General features: G+C 37.2%; 2 protein-coding genes across 3 annotated transcripts; one reads left to right on the forward strand and one right to left on the reverse strand.

The window, feature by feature from the left end:
* The first annotated feature begins 1,209 nt into the window (after positions 1-1,209).
* On the forward strand, positions 1,210-5,709 carry LOC103967749 (BTB/POZ domain-containing protein NPY2-like). Of its 2 annotated transcripts, none has more exons than XM_009381049.3 (5): positions 1,210-1,622; positions 2,602-2,727; positions 3,237-3,306; positions 3,553-4,713; positions 4,872-5,709. In XM_009381049.3, exons 2-5 carry the CDS (start codon positions 2,666-2,668, stop codon positions 5,457-5,459), a joined length of 1,881 nt encoding a protein of 626 aa, XP_009379324.2. In that variant the 5' UTR covers positions 1,210-1,622; positions 2,602-2,665; the 3' UTR covers positions 5,460-5,709. The 2 variants fall into 2 exon arrangements, with proteins under 2 accessions (XP_009379324.2, XP_009379322.2); XM_009381047.3 differs by having other exon boundaries at positions 1,211-1,622; positions 2,557-2,727.
* A 12,777-nt stretch (positions 5,710-18,486) lies between these two features.
* Positions 18,487-20,761, reverse strand: LOC103967748 (probable N-acetyltransferase HLS1). The gene is made up of 3 exons (XM_009381045.3): positions 20,176-20,761; positions 19,841-20,037; positions 18,487-19,641 (listed from the first exon to the last, which is right to left on the reverse strand). The coding sequence occupies exons 1-3, from the start codon at positions 20,362-20,364 to the stop codon at positions 18,777-18,779; spliced, it is 1,251 nt and encodes a 416-aa protein (XP_009379320.2). The 5' UTR covers positions 20,365-20,761; the 3' UTR covers positions 18,487-18,776.
* Positions 20,762-23,570: the final 2,809 nt, after the last annotated feature.

Genomic DNA, 23,570 nt, shown 5'->3' on the forward strand with positions numbered 1-23,570 from the left:
TTTAGTGTTAAAAATGTTACAATTAGTATATTTATATTTATGGCTAAATTTTTTATCATATATTTTTATTTTTAGTTTGTACCTATTTTTAATTTGCAAATATTTTTTAATTTGTACCAATTTTCTTTTCATTTTTAATTTGTACCCATATATTAGTTTCTTTTTGTGCCCATATTTTTTAAAGTTTTATTTGTGTTTGTACCCATGTGTACACCTTCACATGACATTGTATATTTAATCAATGATAGAAAAATTACATATTGTATATTTATGTTTTATGCCTAAACTTTGTATCATATATTTATAATTTTAGTTTGTACCCACTTTTAATTTGCAGCATTTTTTTTTTAATTTGTAGTATTTTCTTTTTAGTTTTATTTTGTACCCATGTATTAAAATATTTTTTTAAAAATTCATTTGTACTCATAATTTTTTTAATCTTTTATCTGTACCCTAATTTATTTATAATGTACCCATTCTTCTTTATTAATGTACCACTTTGTTATATGTGAAATGTACCAATTTTTTTAACACATTCTTTTGCCATTTATTATTTCTTATTTTTGCATAGTTTTTATCCATTTATTCAATCAAAATGTTTGAATTTTTTTATTGTAACCGTTTCTAATAGTATTATAATGAGGGAATTTAAATTTATAGGATTATAAATCTCATAAAATATCAAACAATTAATGTCAAAACTATAAAACTATAAATATTAATAGTAATATAACGAGGTGTACAAAGTCAAGGGACTTTGATCAAACTTTGAATATTATTAAGGTTTTAATCAAATAATGTTAAGGATTAAGGACCGCATCCAAACTATCCCTAAAAAAAATAAAAAAAACAGTTAGCCCATTACTATATCAATCTTTGGTATTTTAATCGTATTGCAATGGGTATAGTATAGGCGATTAGAGTATGGTATGCACCACTAAACTATACCTAACAAGTAATGTTTGATGATTTATAAGTTCATTTTCACAGTTAAGTTGCATGTTTACAGGAAAAGAAGAAAAAGAAGTTGCATGTTTTTTCATATTTAACCGTTTGATTTAGACGTGTCGGGAACGGAAAATGATGTGCATGTGTGGTGGGGGCGGCGGTGTTGATTCCACAGAGAGAGAGAGAGAGAGGTGGGAACAGACTGAGGTTGGCTTTAAGTGTCTTGTTGCTCTGGTGGCTGTCAAAGATAAGCAACAGCTCATCTTTTTATGGCGGGTCTCTTCCTCTCGCTTCTGCTTGCCTGGTCTCTTTCTACTTTCTGGGCTAATTTCAGCTTTGCTAGCTGCTGCTGCTGCTCTCTCTCTCTCTCTCTCTCTCTCTCTCTCTTTCTCTCACTTCTGATAAAGGATATATTCATATATCGTGCAGTCTCATGCCTTGCCTGTCTCTCTAAACGTTGTATTTGTTTGTTTCTGCCACTGAATATTTGATTCCTTGTACTTTACCAACCACAACCCACTGCTTCCCACTCCCACACTTCAGTTTTTAACCTCACTTCTTCTCCTTCTTCTTCCTCTTCACACTTTCTAATTCTTCTTTTGCCGAATAACATCATTCAGTTTCTAAAAGTTGAAACTTTTTGCTCGATTTGGTCCGGTTGATCTTAATTTGAGGTGGGTTTTCGGTGCTTTCTTGTTTAAATTTATGCAAATTCCAAAATTAATCTTGGGTTGTGCTTAGATTTCTTGCGTTTATTGTGAAATTACTAAAATACCCCCACACCTCCAGCCCCTGTATGTATTGTACGCATCAAAGCCACGTGGTCCCATACTAGAAAATCTGCAGCAAGAGTTGCTTTGGGTGGTATTCAATGCTTTTTTTTGGTAAACTACATGGGATATTCTGAATACCAATTCTGATAATCCTTTTTTTTTTTTTTTTTTTTTTTCCACTTGTTGGTATTTGATGCTGATGCTTAAACACCCGTAAAGACTGATCCTTCTGTCTACTTTCTTGGTGGTTAATTTAATTCGACTAATACCAACAAATCGTATTTGCCATTTGACATTGCAGCAGGCGTTATGATTTCAAAAAGGAACATTTTTTTGTGAAGGAATGTGGACTGTGGAGGGTTTTGGGTTCCTAAAAAAAGTATAAGAAGCCAAATATCTAGAGTGCGAGAAGCATAAACAAATAGGGGCAGAGGGTGGTGGTGTCAGTTTTAAGCAAGTGGTTTTTTTGTTTTATTTAAAATATTTTTTTCTGGATATTTAAGAATTATATATGTTTTGGGAAGGTCGGTAATGGCAAATGTCTCCTGAGATGGCTCTGTTTGTCCGGAGTCATTGGGATGTGTAACCATTTCAGGAAGCAACCCCTTCCCTTTTGGTCTCTTTTCATTTAAGAGAAGTGAACATTTTGTTGAAAAAAATCACTTCATCACATCTACTCTTACTACTTTCTTTTGCCGTGGTTTGTGGGAAAGATTCGGTCATACTAGGAACAACACGACCAAAGTTTTCCTAAGATCTGTTCTTTTTTTACCTTTAAATCCAAGGTTTTCAGTTGTTCAATCGCCACTTTCGGGGTGTTTCCTTTTGTTTTCAGGGGGATTTTGGCATTTAATTCGAAGCAGTGGTCGGACATTTGCAGGATTAGTAGGATTCAAGAATTGTGAGGGGACAAAACTAAGAAGTAGATCTCCTCCTTGCCAAAAATGAAGTTCATGAAACTTGGATCGAAACCGGATTTCTTTCAGACCGATGGAGACAATATAAGGTTAGTATCAGATCATGGTGTATTTTGCTTTAGTTTTTGCTGGAAAATGAACCGAACGTGTGCTATTTACCCGGTGGTTGGTAATTTTAGCCCTCTGCCAATGTTTGTGAGATATGTACCAAATTACCAATGTACTTTACTGAAAATTTAGATGTAAAACATTTAGTGGAGGCATAATATTATTGGTAGAACTGTGAATAATACAATAGTTGACCTTAGGCTTATTTTAGCCACGCCCTGGAATTTGATTTTGATCCCACTTTACCCCCTGAAATTCCGAAGTCACCACTTTACTTCCTAAAACTCAAAGTTTTGAGTTTTGGGGAGAAAGTGGTGACTTTTGAGTTTTAGGGGGTAAAATAGGATCAAAATCGAATTTCAAGAGCATAGCTAAAAATAGCCTTCACTCAAATTGAATTAGGTAAAACTTTCAAAATTTGGGTGAACTTTCTGCATACCATAACCAATGTAATTTCTGCTTCATGTCATGTGAAAATTTGTGGATCTAGGTACGTCACAACTGAGTTGGCAACTGACGTAGCTGTTAATGTCGGAGATGTGAAGTTCTATTTGCATAAGGTATGAAGCTTGTTTGGTCTTAAACCTGTTTGTTCAGTAGCTTTGTTATTTTCTAACATTATGGCTTGATGGGTACACAGTAATGGCATCTGTTTGATTGCCAAACCTACTTAACAATTGCCAAACTTCAATGGATTTAGACACATTGATGGGGTTTCGGGATACCAAAAATTTCTTAGTTGAATTGTTCAGCTTTTTAAAACATTACTTATGATGCATTCTAATATATCTGTAATGCTTCTGTAGTTTCCTCTTTTGTCCAAGAGTGCACGCCTGCAGAAACTGGTTGCAATCACAAATGAAGACAACGATGAAATCCACATCCATGATATTCCTGGTGGACCTGCTGCTTTTGAAATATGTGCCAAGTTCTGTTACGGCATGACTGTCACTCTCAATGCATACAATGTGGTTGCAACTCGATGCGCAGCAGAGTATCTGGAGATGTACGAAACTATTGAGAAAGGAAACCTATTCTACAAGGTTGAAGTGTTCCTAAACTCTAGCATCTTCCGGAGCTGGAAAGACTCGATTATTGTTCTTCAGACTACGAGGTCTCTTCTTCCATGGTCCGAGGAAGTTAAGGTGGTGAGCCATTGCCTTGATTCCATAGCTTCCAAGGCTACCATTGATACTTCCAAGGTTGAATGGTCGTATATGTATAACCACAAGAAACTACCATCTAATGGGGATGATTCACACTGGAATGGAGTGGCAAAACAACAGATGGTTCCGAAAGACTGGTGGGTGGAAGACCTCTGTGGGCTTCAACTTGATTTATACAAGCGGGTGATAACAATAATCAAGAGCAAAGGAAAAATCTCTGGTGATGTTATAGGGGAAGCGTTAAAGGCATATACTACCAGAAGGTTATCAGGTTTTAGCAAGGGTTTGATTCAGGGCGATGTTGTAAAGAATAAATCATTGGTAGAGACTGTAATCCACTTACTTCCTGCACGCAGTGTCCCTTGCAGTTTCTTACTTAAATTGTTAAAAGCGGCAAGACTGTTAGAATGTGGAGAAGTCGAAAAATGTGAGTTAATTCGCAAAATTGGCCAGCAGCTTGACGAGGCTACAGTTTCTGATCTTTTGATTCAAGCCCCAACTGATGAAACAACGAAATATGAAGTTGATATGGTGCAAAGCCTAATTGAAGAGTTTGTGACACACAATCGAAGTGCTCAGACTGATCCTTCAATGGAAACTGAATTCCAGGAGATTAGAAGTCCTAGGTTATCAGATACTTCCAAGGTGAAGGTGGCAAAGCTGGTTGACAGCTATCTTACTGAGATTTCACGTGATCCCAACTTACCTGCGTCAAAGTTTGTCTGTCTTGCTGAAATGGTATCAAGCTTCGCAAGACCAACTCATGATGGACTTTACCGTGCCATTGACATGTATCTAAAGGTTAGTTCATGATACTCCTTACTGCCCCATTTCATTTTTCGGGTTGTTGAGGCTTCAGTGTACCTTTGTTCCAATGAGACCTGCACAACTGCCAATAATAAGTAAGTGCTTGAAATTTTGTAAACATAATTTTAGTCTAAAATTGAGTGTTGATGCAGGAACACCCGGGGATCAACAAGGGTGAGAAGAAGAGAATGTGCAAATTAATGGACTGCAGGAAGTTGTCAGTAGATGCCTGCATGCATGCTGTGCAAAATGAGCGGCTGCCCTTAAGAGTCGTTGTGCAGGTACTCTTCTTTGAACAGATTAGGGCTTCAGCGTCCGGTGGCAGCAACAGTACACCTGATCTACAAGGCTCCATCAGGGCCTTACTCCCGGGTGGGTCTCATGGGAGCTCAAGGTCAACCACAACCAACACAGAAAATGGCTGGGATGATGTGCCGACAGCAGAAGAAATCAAGGCTTTAAAATGTGAGATTTTCACACCTAGGCTAGGCGAAGTGAATGGAGGAGTTGGCAGTGATAGAAATGGGAACCCCGGTGCTACAAAAAATCTTGAAAAAGTTCCATCTGGTAAAGTGAAAGGTATGATCATGTCGAAAAAGATATTTTCTAAGCTGTGGTCCAGCAAAGAAAGCAGTGGTGAAATCAGCAGTTCTAATACATCAGAGAGCCCTGGTTCTTCTAGCAATGCAGAAGAAACAAAGTCCACCCGTTCGAGGAGTAGGAGGAATTCGCTGTCTTAGGTACAGGCATGCTTAGTAGATTAAAAGTATAAATTGTTGACTTGTAAAACCGCCTCGCGTATCTGACATGAGGAGAACAGAATCAACTGACATGTTTTAGCTGATTTTCCACTCTGATTCATGTTGTTAGGGAACAAAAGAGCTTAGGTATTTCATTTCTTGTAAGAAGAGTTCATGATCACATTTATGGTCCCAGACTACCTGTTGGATTTCAGTTCCAACAGCTAAGTAACAGTTTCTTGTTGTCCAATTGTCCACCGCTCCATTAATCTCCCCAGACGGAGGGAATATTGATAGAGATTTTACCACACACGCAAACGGGTTAAAAACTCCTATATTACTTGCAAGAATGACAAGGTTGTTGTAGTATAAACGGTTCTCGCAAGGTCGTTCTCCACAGGGATTATTAAATAATTCAAAACAAACCTAATTCCAATCAATTATTGTAAAGCAGAAAGTTGAGATGATTGGTTTTATAACCTACTTAAATTAAAACGAATTTAATTAATAAAAATAACCTAATTTGCAATATTAAAGATGAAGGGAAAAGAAAATTGTTTTGGAAAAATCAAATTAAGAAAACACTAGGGTTTCACCATCACCTAGCAATCCTATGTATTTTTATCAATTACTTATGATCTATACATGCCACTTTGAAGGTTAGGTTTTCCTAATTTATATTCTACTTGGAACCTCCAACATAGAACATATATCTAACATGCAACCCGTCCGGACGTTCGGATCAAATCTGAACATGAGAGACTCATTATGCTTTATGAAAACCCTTTGAAAAACCATGCAAATGTGGTGTTCATCTTAAGTGAAATTACAATTATTAATCACAAGAAGCCAGCATCAATTTCAGGGAACCTTCCGACCAAAATTGCATCAAATTACTTTTCTAAAGATCCTAATGGTGATCAGGCATTAAGACAATTAGATAGTTTTAATTACGGTGATCAATAATTCAAGGTATGCATGCAATCAATCATAAGCAATTAAATAAAAATCACATATTCATGCTAAGGCTTACAACTTCATCCTAGCAAAAGGAATTAGTTACGCATATTCATAATTGAAATCATAGAATATATTATTAAGAATAAAAGGAATGAAAACACCTTAAAGTAGAAAATCTCCAAGAACCCTAGCCCAGTTCTCTGTCTCCCCAAAATTGCATAAAAGAAAGCATCCCCCAAGATTGAGAACGGCCAAGCCTTTTAATATCTCCCTAAAGCTAACACACAAACCCTAACCCTCCAGTATTTTATTCCCACTAAGAAACTAAATAATAATAAAATAAAATAAAAAATAAATTCCTAATTAACCTAGGAAAAACTGCACAGAAACTGTTTAGCCACGTTTTAGCCTCAAATCTCCTCCAAATCCGGCCCAAGATAGCTTGTTTTAAAGATAAGAACATTCTGAAAACATCTCCAGAAGGCCATAAACCTATATGAGGTCATCTTGGGCTCCAAAAACGCAATTCAAGCCCAACACGTCACTATTCCAACACTGCGCATGGCTCATTTATTTTATTGCCAGAAAATCATCGCTTGGTAGAAAAAACTGATATTTTGACACAATCAAGCTAAGTGACTCACGAACGTCCTCCAATTGGAATTACTCCAAAATTCATCCATTTGACCATGTTTTGCCTCAGAGGAAGTCGAAAATCCTATATTGGAAATATAATTCAAAGTATCAAAATTCTTTCAAATTATTAACCAAAATATACTAAGAATAGGGTTAAATATATAATATAAAATATACTCATCAAATATATCCCACCACCGAGAATATATTATCTTGTGTCTAGTCATGTGACGACCGATGTGGAGACAAAGTAGATTTTCTCCATCAGATGACATTGATAAGATTTGGACATAATGATTCTTTCCCCAAAATAATCACGAAACTTTTGTCTTTTCCAATTCTCCTTTTTGTCTTCGTTTTGTTATAAATTATTTTGGTTCCATGTTGACTTGTTTAGGCCCTGGAAGGTTTGAGCCCCAGTGTAAGTGATTGCACCCTAATTTAGAAATCTTTTATGAGGGGTTTTGACGTAGGGGCACCGTTTTTCAATTTCTTATTAAACATCTGTTCTTTTGAAGAATTTGATTAAACATTCTTTTTATAATTGTGGTGATTTTATTAGCAGTGTTGTAATTAATATTTAGCATAGTGTGTTGTGTAAATTCTAAGTAGATGTGGGCAATAGCCCGATAGACTGGTTCTCAAACAGGGCCAGATAGCCTGAGGAAGGTGGTCCAGCGTGTGCTAGCGAGGGAGCCTGAGCAAGCCCAAGGGAGAGGCTAGGCAGGAATCGCTCGTCTGAGAGCCTGAGGGCTGTGTGACGTATGGCTGATGTGCGGCATCGGTGCATGCGCTGAGCTTGACATCTCCCCGTCCTCCTTCGACTTGTTGCTTCAACTCATCCCCTTTCTTTTGAACACCAATTTGCTTATCCCTCTCACCCCTTACCTTCCCATATCTCAACACCTCTCATAGTACACCCTAATCCCAGAAAACCCACTTCAGCTTTGAACTTAATTACACAAACCCAACAGCTAGAAAGCTTCTCTCTCAAGAACTAACCCTACCCTGTAACCAAAAATTAAAGAAAATATTTATTTAAAAATATATACATACACAGATATATGAAATCAGTGATCCAGCCATGTGGCTATCCATCAGATATTCTGATACCTCCCTCACGAGTACAGTGTGTGGCACGTGATCCAACAGCTTCAGTGATTTAGCCATGGCGCTTTGTGAAATTGGGGAAGGAATTAAAGGGGTTTAACAAGAGGAAGAAGAAAAGAGACAAACAGAGAGGAAAGAGATAGAGTTGTTGATAGAGACAGGAACAAGAAGCCTTGGGGTTTGCAAGGTTTAATGGATTAGGTGAGAAAAAAAATATTAATATTTTATTATCTGTTGCTATGGCTATTTAGTTTTAGGAGTAGAGATGCAAAAGGCAGTTACTGTTCATTAAGGGCAATTACTGTTCATTGGATGGATTGAATAGTGAATAGCCCAGGGGGACCTTAGCAACAGTGGAACTGCTCTTAGAGAGCAAGATACTCTCTCTCTCTCTCTCTCTCTCTTTTATTACTATAAATAAAGGCACTAGACATGAGGAATATCACACACAATTTAGGAATCTACGCACTGCACGTTTGCATTTTGCAGTTCAAGGATCAAGATAAGTAAAAGCGGTGGCAAGCCACGTCAATTCTCGGTGTCCTTCAAGAACACGAGTGTGACCTTCTCCCTTAAGGACGAGAAGGTTGACTCATCAAAGTCACAATCCGCCAACTGGGTGGTAAATAGATTTTCTGTCAAGGGTTTCAGGTAATGGATGACGAAAGAGGACACGTAACCGATATAAGTCGTTTCCTCATTTGAGGGTCCACTTTGGAACGTTGTGGCGGTGCAATTGGCACAAATATAGCACACCTAAATACGCGTAAATACGAGACATCTGGCATATACCCAGTCACCAACTGTTGTGCAGAAAAGGGATTGATAGGTAGTAGTGGGCCTCAATCTAAGCAAATTTGCTAGGTGCATTATTGCTTAACCCTAAGCAAAAACCGGAAGCTTGAACCTCATTACCAAGTTTTGGGCTATCATCTGGATAAACGCTTTTCGTAGGCCATTTTAAGTGTGAACATAAACGACTGGATGTTCAACTTCAATACCTAAACACGTGCAATTATTGTCAAACAAAACGTAAACTCTACAACATTATCTAGTTTTACATATTTTAGTGGAAAATCAAGATGTTGGTACCTCAACTTAATGATTTGGAAAATGAGTCTTGCAAATGTAGCACTTCTTGTAGACAATAGGGCAACGTGAGATTATCGAATCATGCATCAATCAAAATCATAGAGTAGCGGAAGGGTCCACATGGTGGTTGGATCAGTCGATAAATATCTCTTTGGATACTTTCCAAGAAAGTGGCGTGATCTTTAGAACTGTTTACATAGGACGGCTTCTGACTACTTTTACCTAGTGTGCAACCTTCACATGGTGCGGTCGATTAGATCATGTACGTCATCTTTTCCAATGGATGACCATGTGATGCATAGAGTATGCGACACATATCCCTTTCCGGGTGTCTGAGACGGTCATGCCAAAGTTGGAAAGTGATCCAATCAATTGGCTTCAAGGGAATGACTAAGTTTGTCTTGACCGTTCAGATAGTCATCTTATAGAGATCCAACGAGAGTGCTTTCAACTTCTCTAAGATGCACTTTCAGCCGCGTGAAGTAAAAGTGATGCAAAGATATTCCACACCATTTTGTTTCATGGTTTCACAATGGAATTTGCTAGCTTGAATGTCCTTAAAACTCAACAATGTTTGACGGGAATAAGGCAAATATAAGGCCTCGTTAATGGAAAGCAAAGTAACGAGTTAGGCTTTGCCATGCCCCTCTATCTATGGCATCATGCTATGGATTGTTGTCACACCTAGGATTCTATAAGTGTAAAGTTGAGGAAGTAAATGCCGTTATGTTAAATGGTGTGTATGATAGCATTGTCTACCAGACAATCAACTATGAAAACTTAAGTTAAGTCACACAACAACTTTTCCAAGATAAACTTTATTACCAAAAATTATTCGAGAACAAAAATTTCAAATGAAAAAGAAAATAACCATAAGGGGCTTAAGAAACCAACAGTTTGCCCAAAATGGCTCAATAATTCGAAAATAAAGTAGAATATTTGAAAAAACATTAAGTAAAATACTAAGTTAGCAACATGTCAATCACATCCAATAATAGCTGTCCTGCTTTGTGAAATGCAAAACGACTAAAATCATGTCATTCTGGACAGCTTCGGTTTCCATGTTGTCATGCTTGACGAGGTTCGCTTCTCTCTAACAACGGTTGTGATAGCAATCAACATCAGTAGGTGCATGATAGGTGCGAGCCAAGTGATAAGTTCCACCACAACGAAAGCAAAGATTTGGCTTATTATTTGGTTCAGGACAATTAGCCTTATCACTGTTGTTCCTAGACTTCTTGTAAGGTTGGGACCCGTGGTTCAAACCTTGCTTGCCTTTCCCCTTGTTGTTCTTCGGACCTTGAGACAATTGGCCCTTCTCATTGACTCGGTTCCTTTTCCTTTTCTTGGAAATATTCGGATTCACTTTTGGGTGTCAGGGTTGGGTGACTTCTAGAAGCTCACTAACAACAAAGTAGCTAGAGTTTTGTAGCAATGGGGATTGAGGCATAATCTTTAACCCGTAATGAAATCTATATATGATATACACATGTTTATCATGAAAAATGACAAACAACCATTTTTGAGTAATATGCATAAAATTAGATTAAAGGGATTCATGCATCATGGTGATTTTTTCGTATCGTGAGGATTTCGCAAAATTGTAAAATAAAAAAGATATATGATAAAATAATAAAATTCACATAGGAAAAATATTATAATCAATTTCATGCTTCATGGATGTTTAAACATATCATATACACATGTTTAAACATATAATTGGTTCATGTTTCATGGATGTTTAAAAAAAAAAGGAAAACTAATGAAAATGGCGAAACTTTGAGTTTTAATGATAAGGATAAAATAAAGGGTAAAGTGAATAGTATCAGGATTGACTTTTTAGTGTAAAAATATGGTTTTTTGTTAAGTGAACAATACCGAGTGCTTTTGGTTAAAGTTCCCTAAAAAAAATTGTAGGTAATTAGTTGCAACTTACTAGCTTGCATAAGTTGATATATATATTGAACGTACTAGGACAAGAAATATTATCCATTAGGAATATAATTCCATGATTGCAAACGCAACAAAAAGACAAAAAAAAAAAAAAAAAAAAAAAAAAAACAGTCAAAGTCTATCCTACATAACCACATCGAACCAAACAGAAATATGTGTTCATGAGGGCAAAACCTTGCATCACTATCTGATGAACTTGAAAAAGACGACGCTCATTCAGCAAAAAAACCCTACTATGAGACATCATGTAGATGTCTTAATAGTCGTTTGCCTGGCGAACAGACAACAAAACCACAACTAAAACAAAATAAACAAACAAAATGACAACACAAAATAAACTCTCCAAAGGTACGATTACTCAACAATGGGAGACCCACATCTAACCAACAGGAAAGATAAGCTCATAAGGCCTAAGCTCTATGACTTGGACTCAACACTCTCAAGACACACAAGGTAATCATTGTACCATCACCTGAAGACTATGCAACGACAAGAGAACATGACTGTGAATCCCTCAAACCACTTCAACACCGTACAAGGGAAAGACCACACCACCTGTTGATAATCTTGCAATTATCGGCAAAAAACTTCACTACACCTACAACAAATATCGAGCTTCCTTTGCATAATCCTTGACAAGCGCACAAACCACAAAATCGCCACCTCAAATTTGTGCAACAATTGTCGCTCTAAGATATGAGGTGAGCAGTAAGTCATAACCTCTACAAAAGCTCTACTCTTCAAAAGGAGTGAGTGACCACAACCACAACCACAACCACAAAGGCTCTCCTCAACAAGGTGAGAGAGCGACTCTACTTAAATTAGTAAAAGAAAGAGAAGAGATCAGGAATGAATGTTGTTGAGCCCAAGGCCAAAGACTGGGTCATTGACAGTAGGTTTTTTCTTTAGGTTTCTTTTCCCTAACTACTAAAAATTTTTTATTAAGAAATATTGAAACAGAATATGATAATTTTTTTTTTAAAAACAAACGATATTATCTACACTAAGGGAAGGGGTGTGCTTAATCTCACAATGGGCTAACAATAATGTGGTTCAAATTCGCTTTTGGCAAGAATTGAACTTAAAACTGTCACTTATAAGTCAAGAAGAATACTACTAGACCGTAGTACTAAGTGGCATATGACAAGCTTTTAAGTGGATATATAATTTTTTTTGAGTATATCTATATTTTTACACTAAGGGGGAGGTGAGAGTTCTGGCTAAGGTACATAATGGGTAGCCTAACTTGGTATCAAATTCGCCATCGACGAGATTCGAATCTAAGACCTCTCACTTCTAAGCGAAAATGAATACCACCAGACCGTAGTACTGAGTGACAAGTGGATATATAAATTAAATGAACATCTGTTATTTTTATTTTTATTTTTTGAAAATGAAAATTTTGTAGAGAATTCTAATTTCCTCGGTTTTGTTGATTGCAATAAAAAGGCCGCTTTGTTTGGCATTTTTATTCCTAAATGGGTTACACTCATAAAATGCTTTGTTGAGTATTTGACCTGCTACTTTAAAGCCCACGTTTCATTTACCCTTTGTTTGGCCCAAGTGCCATTTTAAGGCCCCATCCAAGAAGTTCATCATACACTAGTTTTTTTTTTTTTTACTGATTTTGTTTTTGTTTATATACAAGTCATAAAGGAGAAGAAGAATCAAACGCGTAACTTCTGACAGTGCATGAAACTGCCGATGGTGGGAGGAATAAAGGTTGTCGGCGGTGCAAGAAACTGTCCGGTGGCGATGGGTGGTGTGGAATGGGGATTGCCGCAAAAATAGAAGCGAAGTAGCAATATGTTCTCTATAATCGTTTTACATTGACAACTGAATGGTGGTTGTATGTAGATAAGTAGTGGCGGAGCCACGTGAAGGCCAAGATTGGTCTAGGCCCATTTTAGAATTTTTATGATGTATATTACTATGTGCAAGCTTAGAAAATAAGAAGCGTGGCGTCAGTGGGTCAATATAGTTTGATAGGTAGGGGTTTGAAACTTCTTGTTTCTTACATTTTTTTTTTTTTTGTTTTTTTTTTTAACGCAGCTTTATAAGTAGCCTTATGTTTTATCATATAAAAATCAATTCATTTTTTGGGTCAGTTCATATGCCCCTCCCTCCTGTTATTGATGTCTAGCTCTGCCACTGCAGATAAGGGGTGGTGATCAAACATGAAGTAGAAATATTCTAAAATACTAAAATATACGAGAAGGGTGATTCACTTAAGTGAAAAGGGACAAGTACAATGTCTAACCAACTGGTCTAATTCATATTGCACGTTAGATTAGATGGTCAAAAAGAATATTTTTCTTAAGATAAGAATCCAAATGTTGTTCCAAGGAGTTAGGCAAGCAATTAGTCAATGCGGGTTTTTATCATCTCCCTCAATTATTGTGGGATTGGATCGAAAGAGAAAAAGAAATCCATTGAATCTTAAACAAAGTGGAACACCTCAAAAGAAGTTCTCTCTAAACAGAAAATGCTTTGATTACTTTAGCCGTTTGGCCATTGACTTGCCGAAGAAGACCATAAAAGATAAGGCCGACCAAGTTTTTCGTACCATGACTTTCCCACTGTGAATGTTTTTTTGTCACCGTCTTCACACCTAAATGCACAACAAAATCCACCAAAACTAACATTAGGGTTAGTCAACCCAAAGAACGACATTGACAAAAGCAACCCACCCCATTAACCAATCCTTTTCCTTAGCCTTTTCGATTTATAGGCAGCTACATCCTCCATGCCTTTTCCTTTTGAACATCTTTTCCTACTAAACTTAAAAAGACAGGACTTGGATAGTGAGCTTCCACACATAGTTAAGCTACATATCTTAATATATTACATGCAGTTAGGTTTAGTTTGACACATACTAACGAAAACAACTCTGGTAATTTGAAGCTGCCTAACATTTTCACCCCAACTTACCTAATTCTTAATATAGTGCCCCTTTTAATCCTAAAATAATCAAATCCATCTTTGTCTCAAGATTTGTGTTTTGTTGCGAACTTGGATTACGCGTGCTCATGAGCATCATACATTGTACACATAGGAACGAATTAGGAATTGAGGACAAACTACAAACTTTTCTTACAACAATCTATTTTTGTTGAGTACGTATACGTATGGAAATGCTTAATCTTTAGGTTTGGTTTTTCGTTTATGACGATTTATTTTCAGCTGAATCATGATTAGGTTTTGATCAGCCTTCAGCTTTAGATGAAGCATTTCTTAGGATACCTAGGAAACTTTTGAAGTCCAATGCATCACAGAGATCAGTACAGATAGTATTTCCCTTTGGACTTTGTGTGTATGAGAAAGAGGGAGAGGTGAAAATATGAAGAGAATATTATTTCTTTATGTTTGTTCATCAATGTATATATAAGCACAATATTCCTTAAATCCGGCTTGAAAAAGATGCTGCAACAAACAAAATAAGGGTAAAATAGTTGGTTAATTTGAAATAATTACTCAAATATTTTTTATTAATTATTAGCATGAATGTGAAATTCACTATTACCACGTCATCACTTAACTGCTAACTTAACAGATTTTCAAACGGTTTGTAGAGAATTGAAATGATATAATAACTAAACATATGAGATTGAAATATTTTAAAGATTGTATGATGTTGTAATTGCATTCAAATCTGAAAGATGAAATGAAATTTACCAATTAGTATATGTAATAAAAAAAAATTCCAAAGTGTTTTATCCTACTACCTTGAATCATTTGGTACACAAAATTGCATTAGAATGGATAACCTACAAAACTAAAGGTATGTTAAAGGTAGAACTTATAAAATTAGAGTTATGAAATGTGGACACACGGTTTGATACACATATTAACACCTAATGTGTAGAGTCTATTTCGTAATGTATTTCAATGAACCAAATGTCGATATTTTATTACATCATTCATAGTATATCCTTGCAAAAAATTAGAAAAATCCAAGACCAACAAAATATTCATTTTTAGTGAAGAAATTGACGAATACAGTTTTACAAAGAAACACTAAATTTAATCCAAGGGTGATATAATTTCAGATTGAGTGGTTTTTTTTATAGACATGATCTTTGAGGTAATACATAAAAATTAGACGGTTTGATTGTTGAAATACATTATAGAGTGCGTCCTACAAAATGTGTGTCAAAATGTAGGTTCCAGATCCTAACCTATAGAAGATGGATTGTTTACGAAGAAAACTTAACAACTCCAACTAATCCTCCTTAAAATAGTATTAATTTCCTTCATAACTGACAAGATTATAGTAAACCAATAGTACAGGTAATAGCAACAGATCATTGCCCTATTTCTAAACCATTCTAAAACTGATCAAACTGATGTTATTAGTTTTTATAATACAAAATCTTTCAGTTTATAATTTCCAGACGTTGTTAAACAGAAAACCTGGTCCTAACCGAACTAAAGGAGAAGGTACGCCTATAGCAATGTTTAATGAGAAATGTTAATGAGACTATCTAATAGTAAAACTTTTCATGAATTCTCTGTCATCTCACAGTTTCATGTTAATTCATATACTAATATTATAAAATGTTATGCTAAAAACATGAGGCGAGAGAGATTCTATAAAAATCTCACTTTTGAGAGAGTTTATTAGCATTTCTCATGATTAATTATTAATAAATTAAAAGGAAGCTTTACGGTTACATTTTAGTATGATTGATATTATTATCATGCTCCAGTAAAGTGAGTCCAAGATATTATTGTATTTAAATCTGCCTCCAATTATATGGTCTATAGGTTTATATTTTTGAAGTAGGATTCTCTCTCCTTATTTTTTTTTCTTCCTCTTTCCTCCCTTCTTATTTGAAAAGTCACGTTAACATATTATATTAATTTTAGAGAAGTGTTATTGGCACTTCAAAAATCTTATTTTACATTCTTCATAAGTATATAATTTTTTTTTTTTAAATAAAAAGTTTGAAATGTAGAATAAAATTTTTGAAATGCTAATAATAATTTTTTAATTTTATATAATAAAAAAAAAGACAAAATAAATAATGTAAATAAAAAAGAAGACGACGGAAAGAGAATGGGAGATAATTCTCGTCCATCTTCTCATGCATGAGCTGGAAATCACTGAGCAAGTCAGCATGCAGATTACACATTAATTTTTCATATTTCAACCAATCCGCCCTCAACACCTCATGAATCATATGATCTTTAATAGCACAAACCCCGTGAAGGCCACAAGACTCACTCACTCATCCATCAAGGCCTATGCTTTTTTGCGTGCAGTACCTATATTCTCATAATTTTACTATAACACACTGATGAACGTGATGCACTGATAATTTAACGATTAGATTGAAGCTGTTAAAATTTAATTATGCAAATTTAGTGGTTCCATGCATGCATCTATTCATTTTATACACCGAAGTATTGTAGAATTTTTTTATTTCTACACTGTCATCAATCACCTTATTTCCAATCTTTGATAGATTCTTCACTATCCAATATGTTTAATTAATTTGTCCTTACTTAATTAGTAACTTGTCGTCCTTTACATTAATAATACGAAAATTATTAACAAGTGTACTTTTAAATATGTTGATAGTGGACCAACAACAACAACAGTTATACCCAAAAGATGGAGAGTAATTTATTAAAGATATGTTAGTCCCAAACTATCTTTTAGCACTCGCTAACAACAGTTGGGGCATGCGTGACATTACTCCATTGTTTAATTTGTTTATTTTGATATGCCGAAGGATAAAATATACCATCACTTTCTCCATGCAAAAGCTTTCATCTTTATTTGGTATATTTAGCTGGACATAAAAGGCACGTAACCGATCACTGCACAATGCTCCACAATATCTCTATTTTCTTTATATAATAATATAGTTGAAGTTTCAATAGAAAACGTCCCAATCCAAGGCATGATATGAACCCACCAAGATGTCTCAAAGTCCAAATCAGAAGCACCAGGAACAAGAACATAAAAAAGGAACACTCACACCGCTGGATCGTACTTTCTGGGAAAAACATTAAAATACAGCTCTCATCCTATAGTGTTTTTATTCACGTGTTATAATATAAGTATATATATTGTATTCATATTTTAAGATACAATATCTACATATAAACACATGGTGAGGATGTGAAGGTAAAAGACTCACATCAGTAAAAGGAAAAACTTAGTAAGTGCTAATAAGAAGTTGGGCTACGCTTTATATTACCAATTGATTTTATAGTGGAACCTCTATTTTCTTCATGGTACAAAAGCATGTTAATCCATGTGTGAAGTCCAAGATCACAAGTGCTCCACGTCACCTAATTCATGTCGTCCACATATTTGACTTGAAAATTTGCCACACATGAGGAGATGTGTGAGGATATAAAAGTAAAAGAGTCGCACATCGATGAAAGAAAATCCTTTGTAAAAGCTCATAAGAGGTTGAACCCTTCATATTGCAATTAATTTGATAATGGAACCTCAATTTTTCTTACACACTGGCTAATACAAGGGAACTGATTACACTAGACATATGACGTGCGACCTCGAAAACTTTCTTTGTACCTTCCTCCATATGTATCTTGCATTGCTCTCGGTCCTTATCATCTTTTTAGCGCTAATATGCAGAACCCACGAAGCAAGTAAAAGCCAAACTCAGCAGTCGGTTTCATCATCACATATGGAAAAGCAAATACAACCAACAACCCGAAAAGAAAAGTCCCCCGACACCACCCAGCCACAAACATGAAAGTTCATCCACAGAGAGTACTACCACATTATATATATAACATGTATTAACAAAACAGTGCTTGTTTGTAATTTGAATGCGACATTAGTACTAGTAAATCACACAATTTGCAGTCTAGTCAATATCACATATTTATAAAATTCCCACTACCCTTAACTAGAAAGATACTAATCAACTAGAACCTTGTGAACCAAAAACAGAACCTTATAAAATTCCCCCTTCCCCTTCCCTAGCTAGCATATAATCAAGGACAAATGATATGGTCTAATCAAGGCTCCAAAAGTAATCTGGGAAAATGCTTAAGTTATGCATATATTCCTTTCAAAGTTTTCTTCTGCATGCACAAACTGAAAGGATATTCCGACGAGTGTCACATTGCTTAAGATTTTTTCAATGATAAATGATACTGCAATCTTCTTTTTCCCCACATCCACGCTTTTTGTGTACTTTGCTCAATCGAATCATCGTAACCAGGTATAAAGTGTGCAAGTAGAGAAATGATGTGTCGAAATTAGTTCATTTCTTCGTCACATTTTGTTGGAGATCATCTAAAATGCCACATCAATTTACAAAAAACGTTACATAGCTAACTAGGAAAATATAAAGTTAACCCATCCTTCCTCTTCCTCTCGTGTTTTTCTCCTTATGTTCTTCTTTCTTCTCTATTACCACCCCCAACACTTGCGTACTCTACCCACCTAGGGTCACAACCAAGTTACAATGGCAGGCCCAAAATATAAAACCAAAAAAGGAAAATAATAAAGAAAAAGAAGCCAAAAAAAAAAGAAAAAAAGAAGAGAAAGTCGGAAACTAATTCGGATTCTTTACGGAATTAGATTTCTCTGGGGTCGACAAAAATGGACATGCCAGGTGCCGACTTTGTCCAGTCACCGACAGAGCCGTCACTGTAGTCCTCCCCGAGTCGCTTGATGCACCACATGTCCTCGTCACACGATAGCCTCTTCCAGTGCGGGATTCCTAACCTCAGTGGTTCGCCGCTCGACACCTCCGTCGCCACCACCCCGCAACCGCGCTCCTTCGCCAAGTTGTGCGCGTGGCCGCACAGTGCCTTCACGAACTTTGCCGCGCGTGGGCCCTCTCCTCCGAGCCCGTATAAGAAGTGTACCCCGAATGGCCTGAAAATGTCCGGAACCGACGGCAGCCTCATCCACGGCAAGGCCCGATCCACCAACCTCGTCGTCTTCGCGAGCGTGCGTTTCACGAGCGACGCGCCTTTGACTTCTAATGTGAACACGTCCTTCGAGTTCCAGACGCTGAGGATGGCCCATGACTCGGGCGGGTCGGCCAAGAAATGATCCGCGCCGGGCCACGTCTCCTCCGTCACGCTGCCACGCGGCACGGCGAGGAACGTGCCGAGGCTGAGGCGGTTGTTGAGGACTGAGTCAATGTCGCGGGGGAAGAACTCGGTGGTGGCGAACCGGCGGCGGTAGAGTGCCTCGGCGTCGGAGGGGGAAAGCTCGATGACGGTGACGCGGGAGGAAACCTTGACCCGGTGGGCGTAGACCGGGTTTACAAGGATGGTGGGCGTACGGAACTTGACGTACCCGCATTTGTCGGTGAAGAGCTTGACGGAAGCTTGGTTGTCGTTCTCGGTGGCCATGTACGAATACTCCGCCCCGTTTTCTCGAAACCACTCCTCCACCCTACACACTAGCTTTAACCCTATTCCCATCCTCCTGTTACCAAAAAAATAAAAAAATAAAAAAAATAAATTAATAATTATTATTTAAAAAAGAAAGGAAACGGAGGGGTTTTTGTTTGTTTTTTTTTTTCGGATAACGTCTCGATTCAATAACTCAATGATATTGATTGTAGAACATCACCGTAACAGTGTACCGATGAAAAAATAGGGGTGTGGAGGAGCGATTAGTATACCTGTGAGAAGGAGAGACGCGGAGGCCCAAGATGTAAGCGAGTTTGGTGTAAACAGGGAGGGGCTTGAGAGTGACATCGCCAGCAGTAACGCTTTTACCATTTCTAGCGAGCTTCTTGCCGCATGTAACGGTTTTGATGCAACCTCTTATCATCCCAACTATCTCTCTCTCCTTCTCCGCCCCCACCACCTCCGCCACCTACAAAACAAAACACAAAATTTCAATTAATCAGCACCTAATATTCTTAAACTAAACTAAACCAATTATATTTTTTTTTTTTTGGGAAGAAAAGAAGCTGATGAAATACGTGGTGGTTGTTAATTTGTTGACGCATACCAGCATGAGATAGGCAGGAGAATGGCGGACCCTGCAAATCGGGTCGCCAAGGAGGTCGGTAAAGAGGGAGAGTCCGCCGCTGGGACCGACCTCGCACCGCCTCTCAACGTCTTGAACCATTTCGCAATCCTTGATGGGATCGAACTCTCTCACCACTAAACTAAAAACCATTCCGTCATCCTCGCCCATATTTAACGACGACGATCAAATTGGGGTGCGTATATCAGAACCAAGTCGTTTATTTGTGACGGAGCCGAATGAAAAGGGTAGGAGGAGGGGGGTGTGTTTAAAGAGTGAGAGTGAGCCAATATAACGTGAGTTGTAAGCAAGAAAGCGTATGCTATATATGTCTTACCTCCATCATCACAATACCTTATATAGGCTTCAGATTGCTAAGGCCCCCGCTTATATATTATACTATCAACTTAAAATCCTCAACAAAAAATAAAATAAAATAAGAAATTAACATCTCCAAATAATTAAAATCTTAATTTCGGAAATTAATCTGAAAAACGAAAGGTCTGGGTTAAGGGTTTTGGAATCGGGATGGAACGTAGAGAGAGAGAGAGAGAGAGAGAGAGAGAGAGAGAGGGCCGTTTTTAAGTAGCTAGTTCATCATTGTGGAGATACAGAGTGTCCTTTCCCTTCCCCTTGCTTTCCCTTTATATACCTTATTTTTGGGCTTTTCCTTTTCCCCTATTTCCCTCTCTCTCTCTCTCTCTCTCTCTCTCTCTCTACAATCTCTCCACCTTCTTTTTTTTTTTAATCGTTCTACTTTTTGAATTTTATTTATTAAATAAAGAAAAACCAGAATGCTTTATTAAATTCGGTGCTGCTGCTTGCTGAATATGTAGTAATATAATAAAAAATAATAGATGGTATCGGCGTTTTAGAATTGTCATCGTGCCTTATCTGTATATAAATTTTGTTTTTTCATTTTCTAAAATGCAATAAAAATTTGTTGTCTTTTTACAAATGAAAGCTTTGATAACAATGGCAGTAATGGCATTAAATGTAAAAAAGAATATTGGGGGTCAATAAATACGAAATTCATCATAACAGAAAAAGAAGAAAAAATGGGAAATGGCGGCTTTGGCTGCGCGCGGTTAGCCTACTCTTGGTTGTTTTCTCCAGTTTGTAACATTTGGTTCTACGGAAAGCAGGCGTTTGCCATCATTACCCCATTTCTAATCATTATCCTTTTAAATTTAATCTCTCTCTCTCTCTCTCTCTCTCTCTGTGTCTCTCCATCATGAATACATGACCATCATCGTTGCCTCATCCCACATAGCAATCATCATGTTACCCACAATTTTACTCACATACTTTATATGAAACACCGTAATGTTTTTATTTGATGATATATTATTATTCGATGAGTACTTTAACATATTATTATAAAAAATAAACACTACATAACGATAAACCTCTCATATATGAATCTTTCTCCATATGACGCGAGACCAATCGAATGGAATGAACGGCTTTTAGATATATTCCCCAAATCTAGTTTTCTAATGGAAGTAAACTTCTCTCAGAAAACAATGGAAGTGAAACTTGATGACGTGGCGCAGCGGATGCCGTCCGGTTTGGAAGGGAACTCCCTGGATTTGGGGCCGTCGATTTTAGTTCTGACCGACCACTGATGAGAAGTGAGTAGTGCAGCTGCCACTGCTGCAAAAGCGGCTTTCGCTTTTAACAACCACATCAATGTCATCATGATCACAATTTTGATATTTTCCAGATGGACGGCTGGGATCGTATTATTCTAGGGACAGCTAAGCGACGCCGTCCTACTGCACTTGAGTTGATAGGCAGCCACCACCACCAGCCTAGGGCGACGTTAAAACTTAGATATTTGATTATCCCAACCGTCGATTCGATTTTTTTTAGTAGTGTGCACCGTGGTCTATAGGACGCCGTAGCATCCAAGTGCTGCCACTTCTAATCATATTAAAGCGTTTGATTATCCGCAACGGTCTAGACCATGATTGGGTAATTCAAAAGAAGTGGACACGTCGCCTAAATTTGGCCTACAATTAATACTATTTTCAACCATTTATTATTCAATCATTTTTCTTAAAACCTTTATAATTATAGGCAAATGTACATAAAGTTTTTTGGATCCGTTTGTTTGGCCTCTTTAAATGGAACTGGACTGGACTGGACTACAGTTCCATGTTTGATAGGTGCTGGGACTAAGTTAAGTAGGACTAAAGGGAACTCGTGTTGACTAGAGGCCTTCTTAAAGGTTCTTAGCGAGGCCCTCCCCAAACCATGGGATTTGCTAAGATCGGCTTCTTCCTCCTCCCCACGAGCCCCTCTATGAGTTCTGGGCTTCTTAATTTTGGATTTCGATGGGATTTAATTAAGATCTGCAGACTATCCTTAGCAAGCTGCTTCGCTTCGTCGTGGTCATCATCCTCTAAAATCTCGAATCTCATTTTTCCCACCACTAACATCAACCACAAAAAATCCCCCATCTCATATTTCCCACCACCAACCATCACCCACCAAAAAATCCCCAATCTCATATTTCTTGCCGCCACCACCGCCATGGATGAGCCAACCGAGAAGCTCCAAAACCTTAAGTCGCTGAATTCTCTAATGCTCAAGGAAACCAAGGACCACCAGCAACAGGTGGAGTTGTTGGTGCAGGGCAAGGCATATTTGGAGTTTGAGCTAAGTCGGTTCCGCCGTGGAGATTGAGCCTCTTGTGAGCGAGTTGAGTGAGTATAGCAAGGAAAATGTTGGGTTAGAGTTGTAGAAGAGTGTTTGTGGTGTTTTTGTTCTGACCCAGATAGAGCAAATGATGTGAGATAAAGTTTGAGATTGAGAGGGCGATGAGTAGAGAGATGGTGAAATTGTGAAGTTAATGAGGGAAGTGGAGAAGCTTGCTGGTAGACTCAAGATCGAGAAGGGAAGCTGAGAAAGAGATTATGTGAAGAAATTAATAATAAATTAATTTCGACAATAAACTACAATATTATTTTCATTATCCTACTTGTTAATCCGACACTGCACCAAACGCTTCACTAAGTTAGTCCAGCATAGTCTAGTCTAAGCCAGTCCAGCTTAGTCCCTGAAGCTAATCCAATCTGAGACAGTCCGGTGCAACAAACGCCCCATTTATGTCTTTGAAGGAGAATTTTGTTTGGACAATCAATAGAATAATGATATATTTATACTCAAGAATTTGTTATGCACGTCTTATATTGAATATAAGACTTCTCATTTTTTGTTCAAAAAAAAAAAAAAAAAAAAAAGACTTCTCATTTTAAATGACGAAAAATATTACTAGACTATAGTAGCAAGTAACTATAAAATAACTATATCGAATTCAACTAACCTATAATGAGGGGTATTCGAATTTTAGTATAGAGAGGAAATCACAT

Source organism: the organism of the source record quoted next, unplaced genomic scaffold (assembly GCF_019419815.1).
Source record: "Pyrus x bretschneideri cultivar Hongxiangsu unplaced genomic scaffold, Pyrus_bretschneideri_v1 Contig18, whole genome shotgun sequence".
Lineage (NCBI taxonomy): Eukaryota > Viridiplantae > Streptophyta > Magnoliopsida > Rosales > Rosaceae > Pyrus > Pyrus x bretschneideri.

Bases quoted from the DNA above. Each gene is read 5' to 3' on its own strand.
- LOC103967749 (XM_009381049.3), top strand. From the start codon at position 2,666: ATGAAGTTCATGAAACTTGGATCGAAACCGGATTTCTTTCAGACCGAT. The intron at 2,728-3,236 runs GTTAGTATCAGA...TTGTGGATCTAG, and splicing joins ACCGATGGAGACAATATAAG to GTACGTCACAACTGAGTTGG. The intron at 4,714-4,871 runs GTTAGTTCATGA...GTGTTGATGCAG, and splicing joins CCATTGACATGTATCTAAAG to GAACACCCGGGGATCAACAA.
- LOC103967748 (XM_009381045.3), bottom strand. From the start codon at position 20,364: ATGGGCGAGGATGACGGAATGGTTTTTAGTTTAGTGGTGAGAGAGTTC. The intron at 20,038-20,175 runs GTATGCGTCAAC...TTTGTTTTGTAG, and splicing joins CTCCTGCCTATCTCATGCTG to GTGGCGGAGGTGGTGGGGGC. The intron at 19,642-19,840 runs GTATACTAATCG...TTTTGGTAACAG, and splicing joins CGCGTCTCTCCTTCTCACAG to GAGGATGGGAATAGGGTTAA.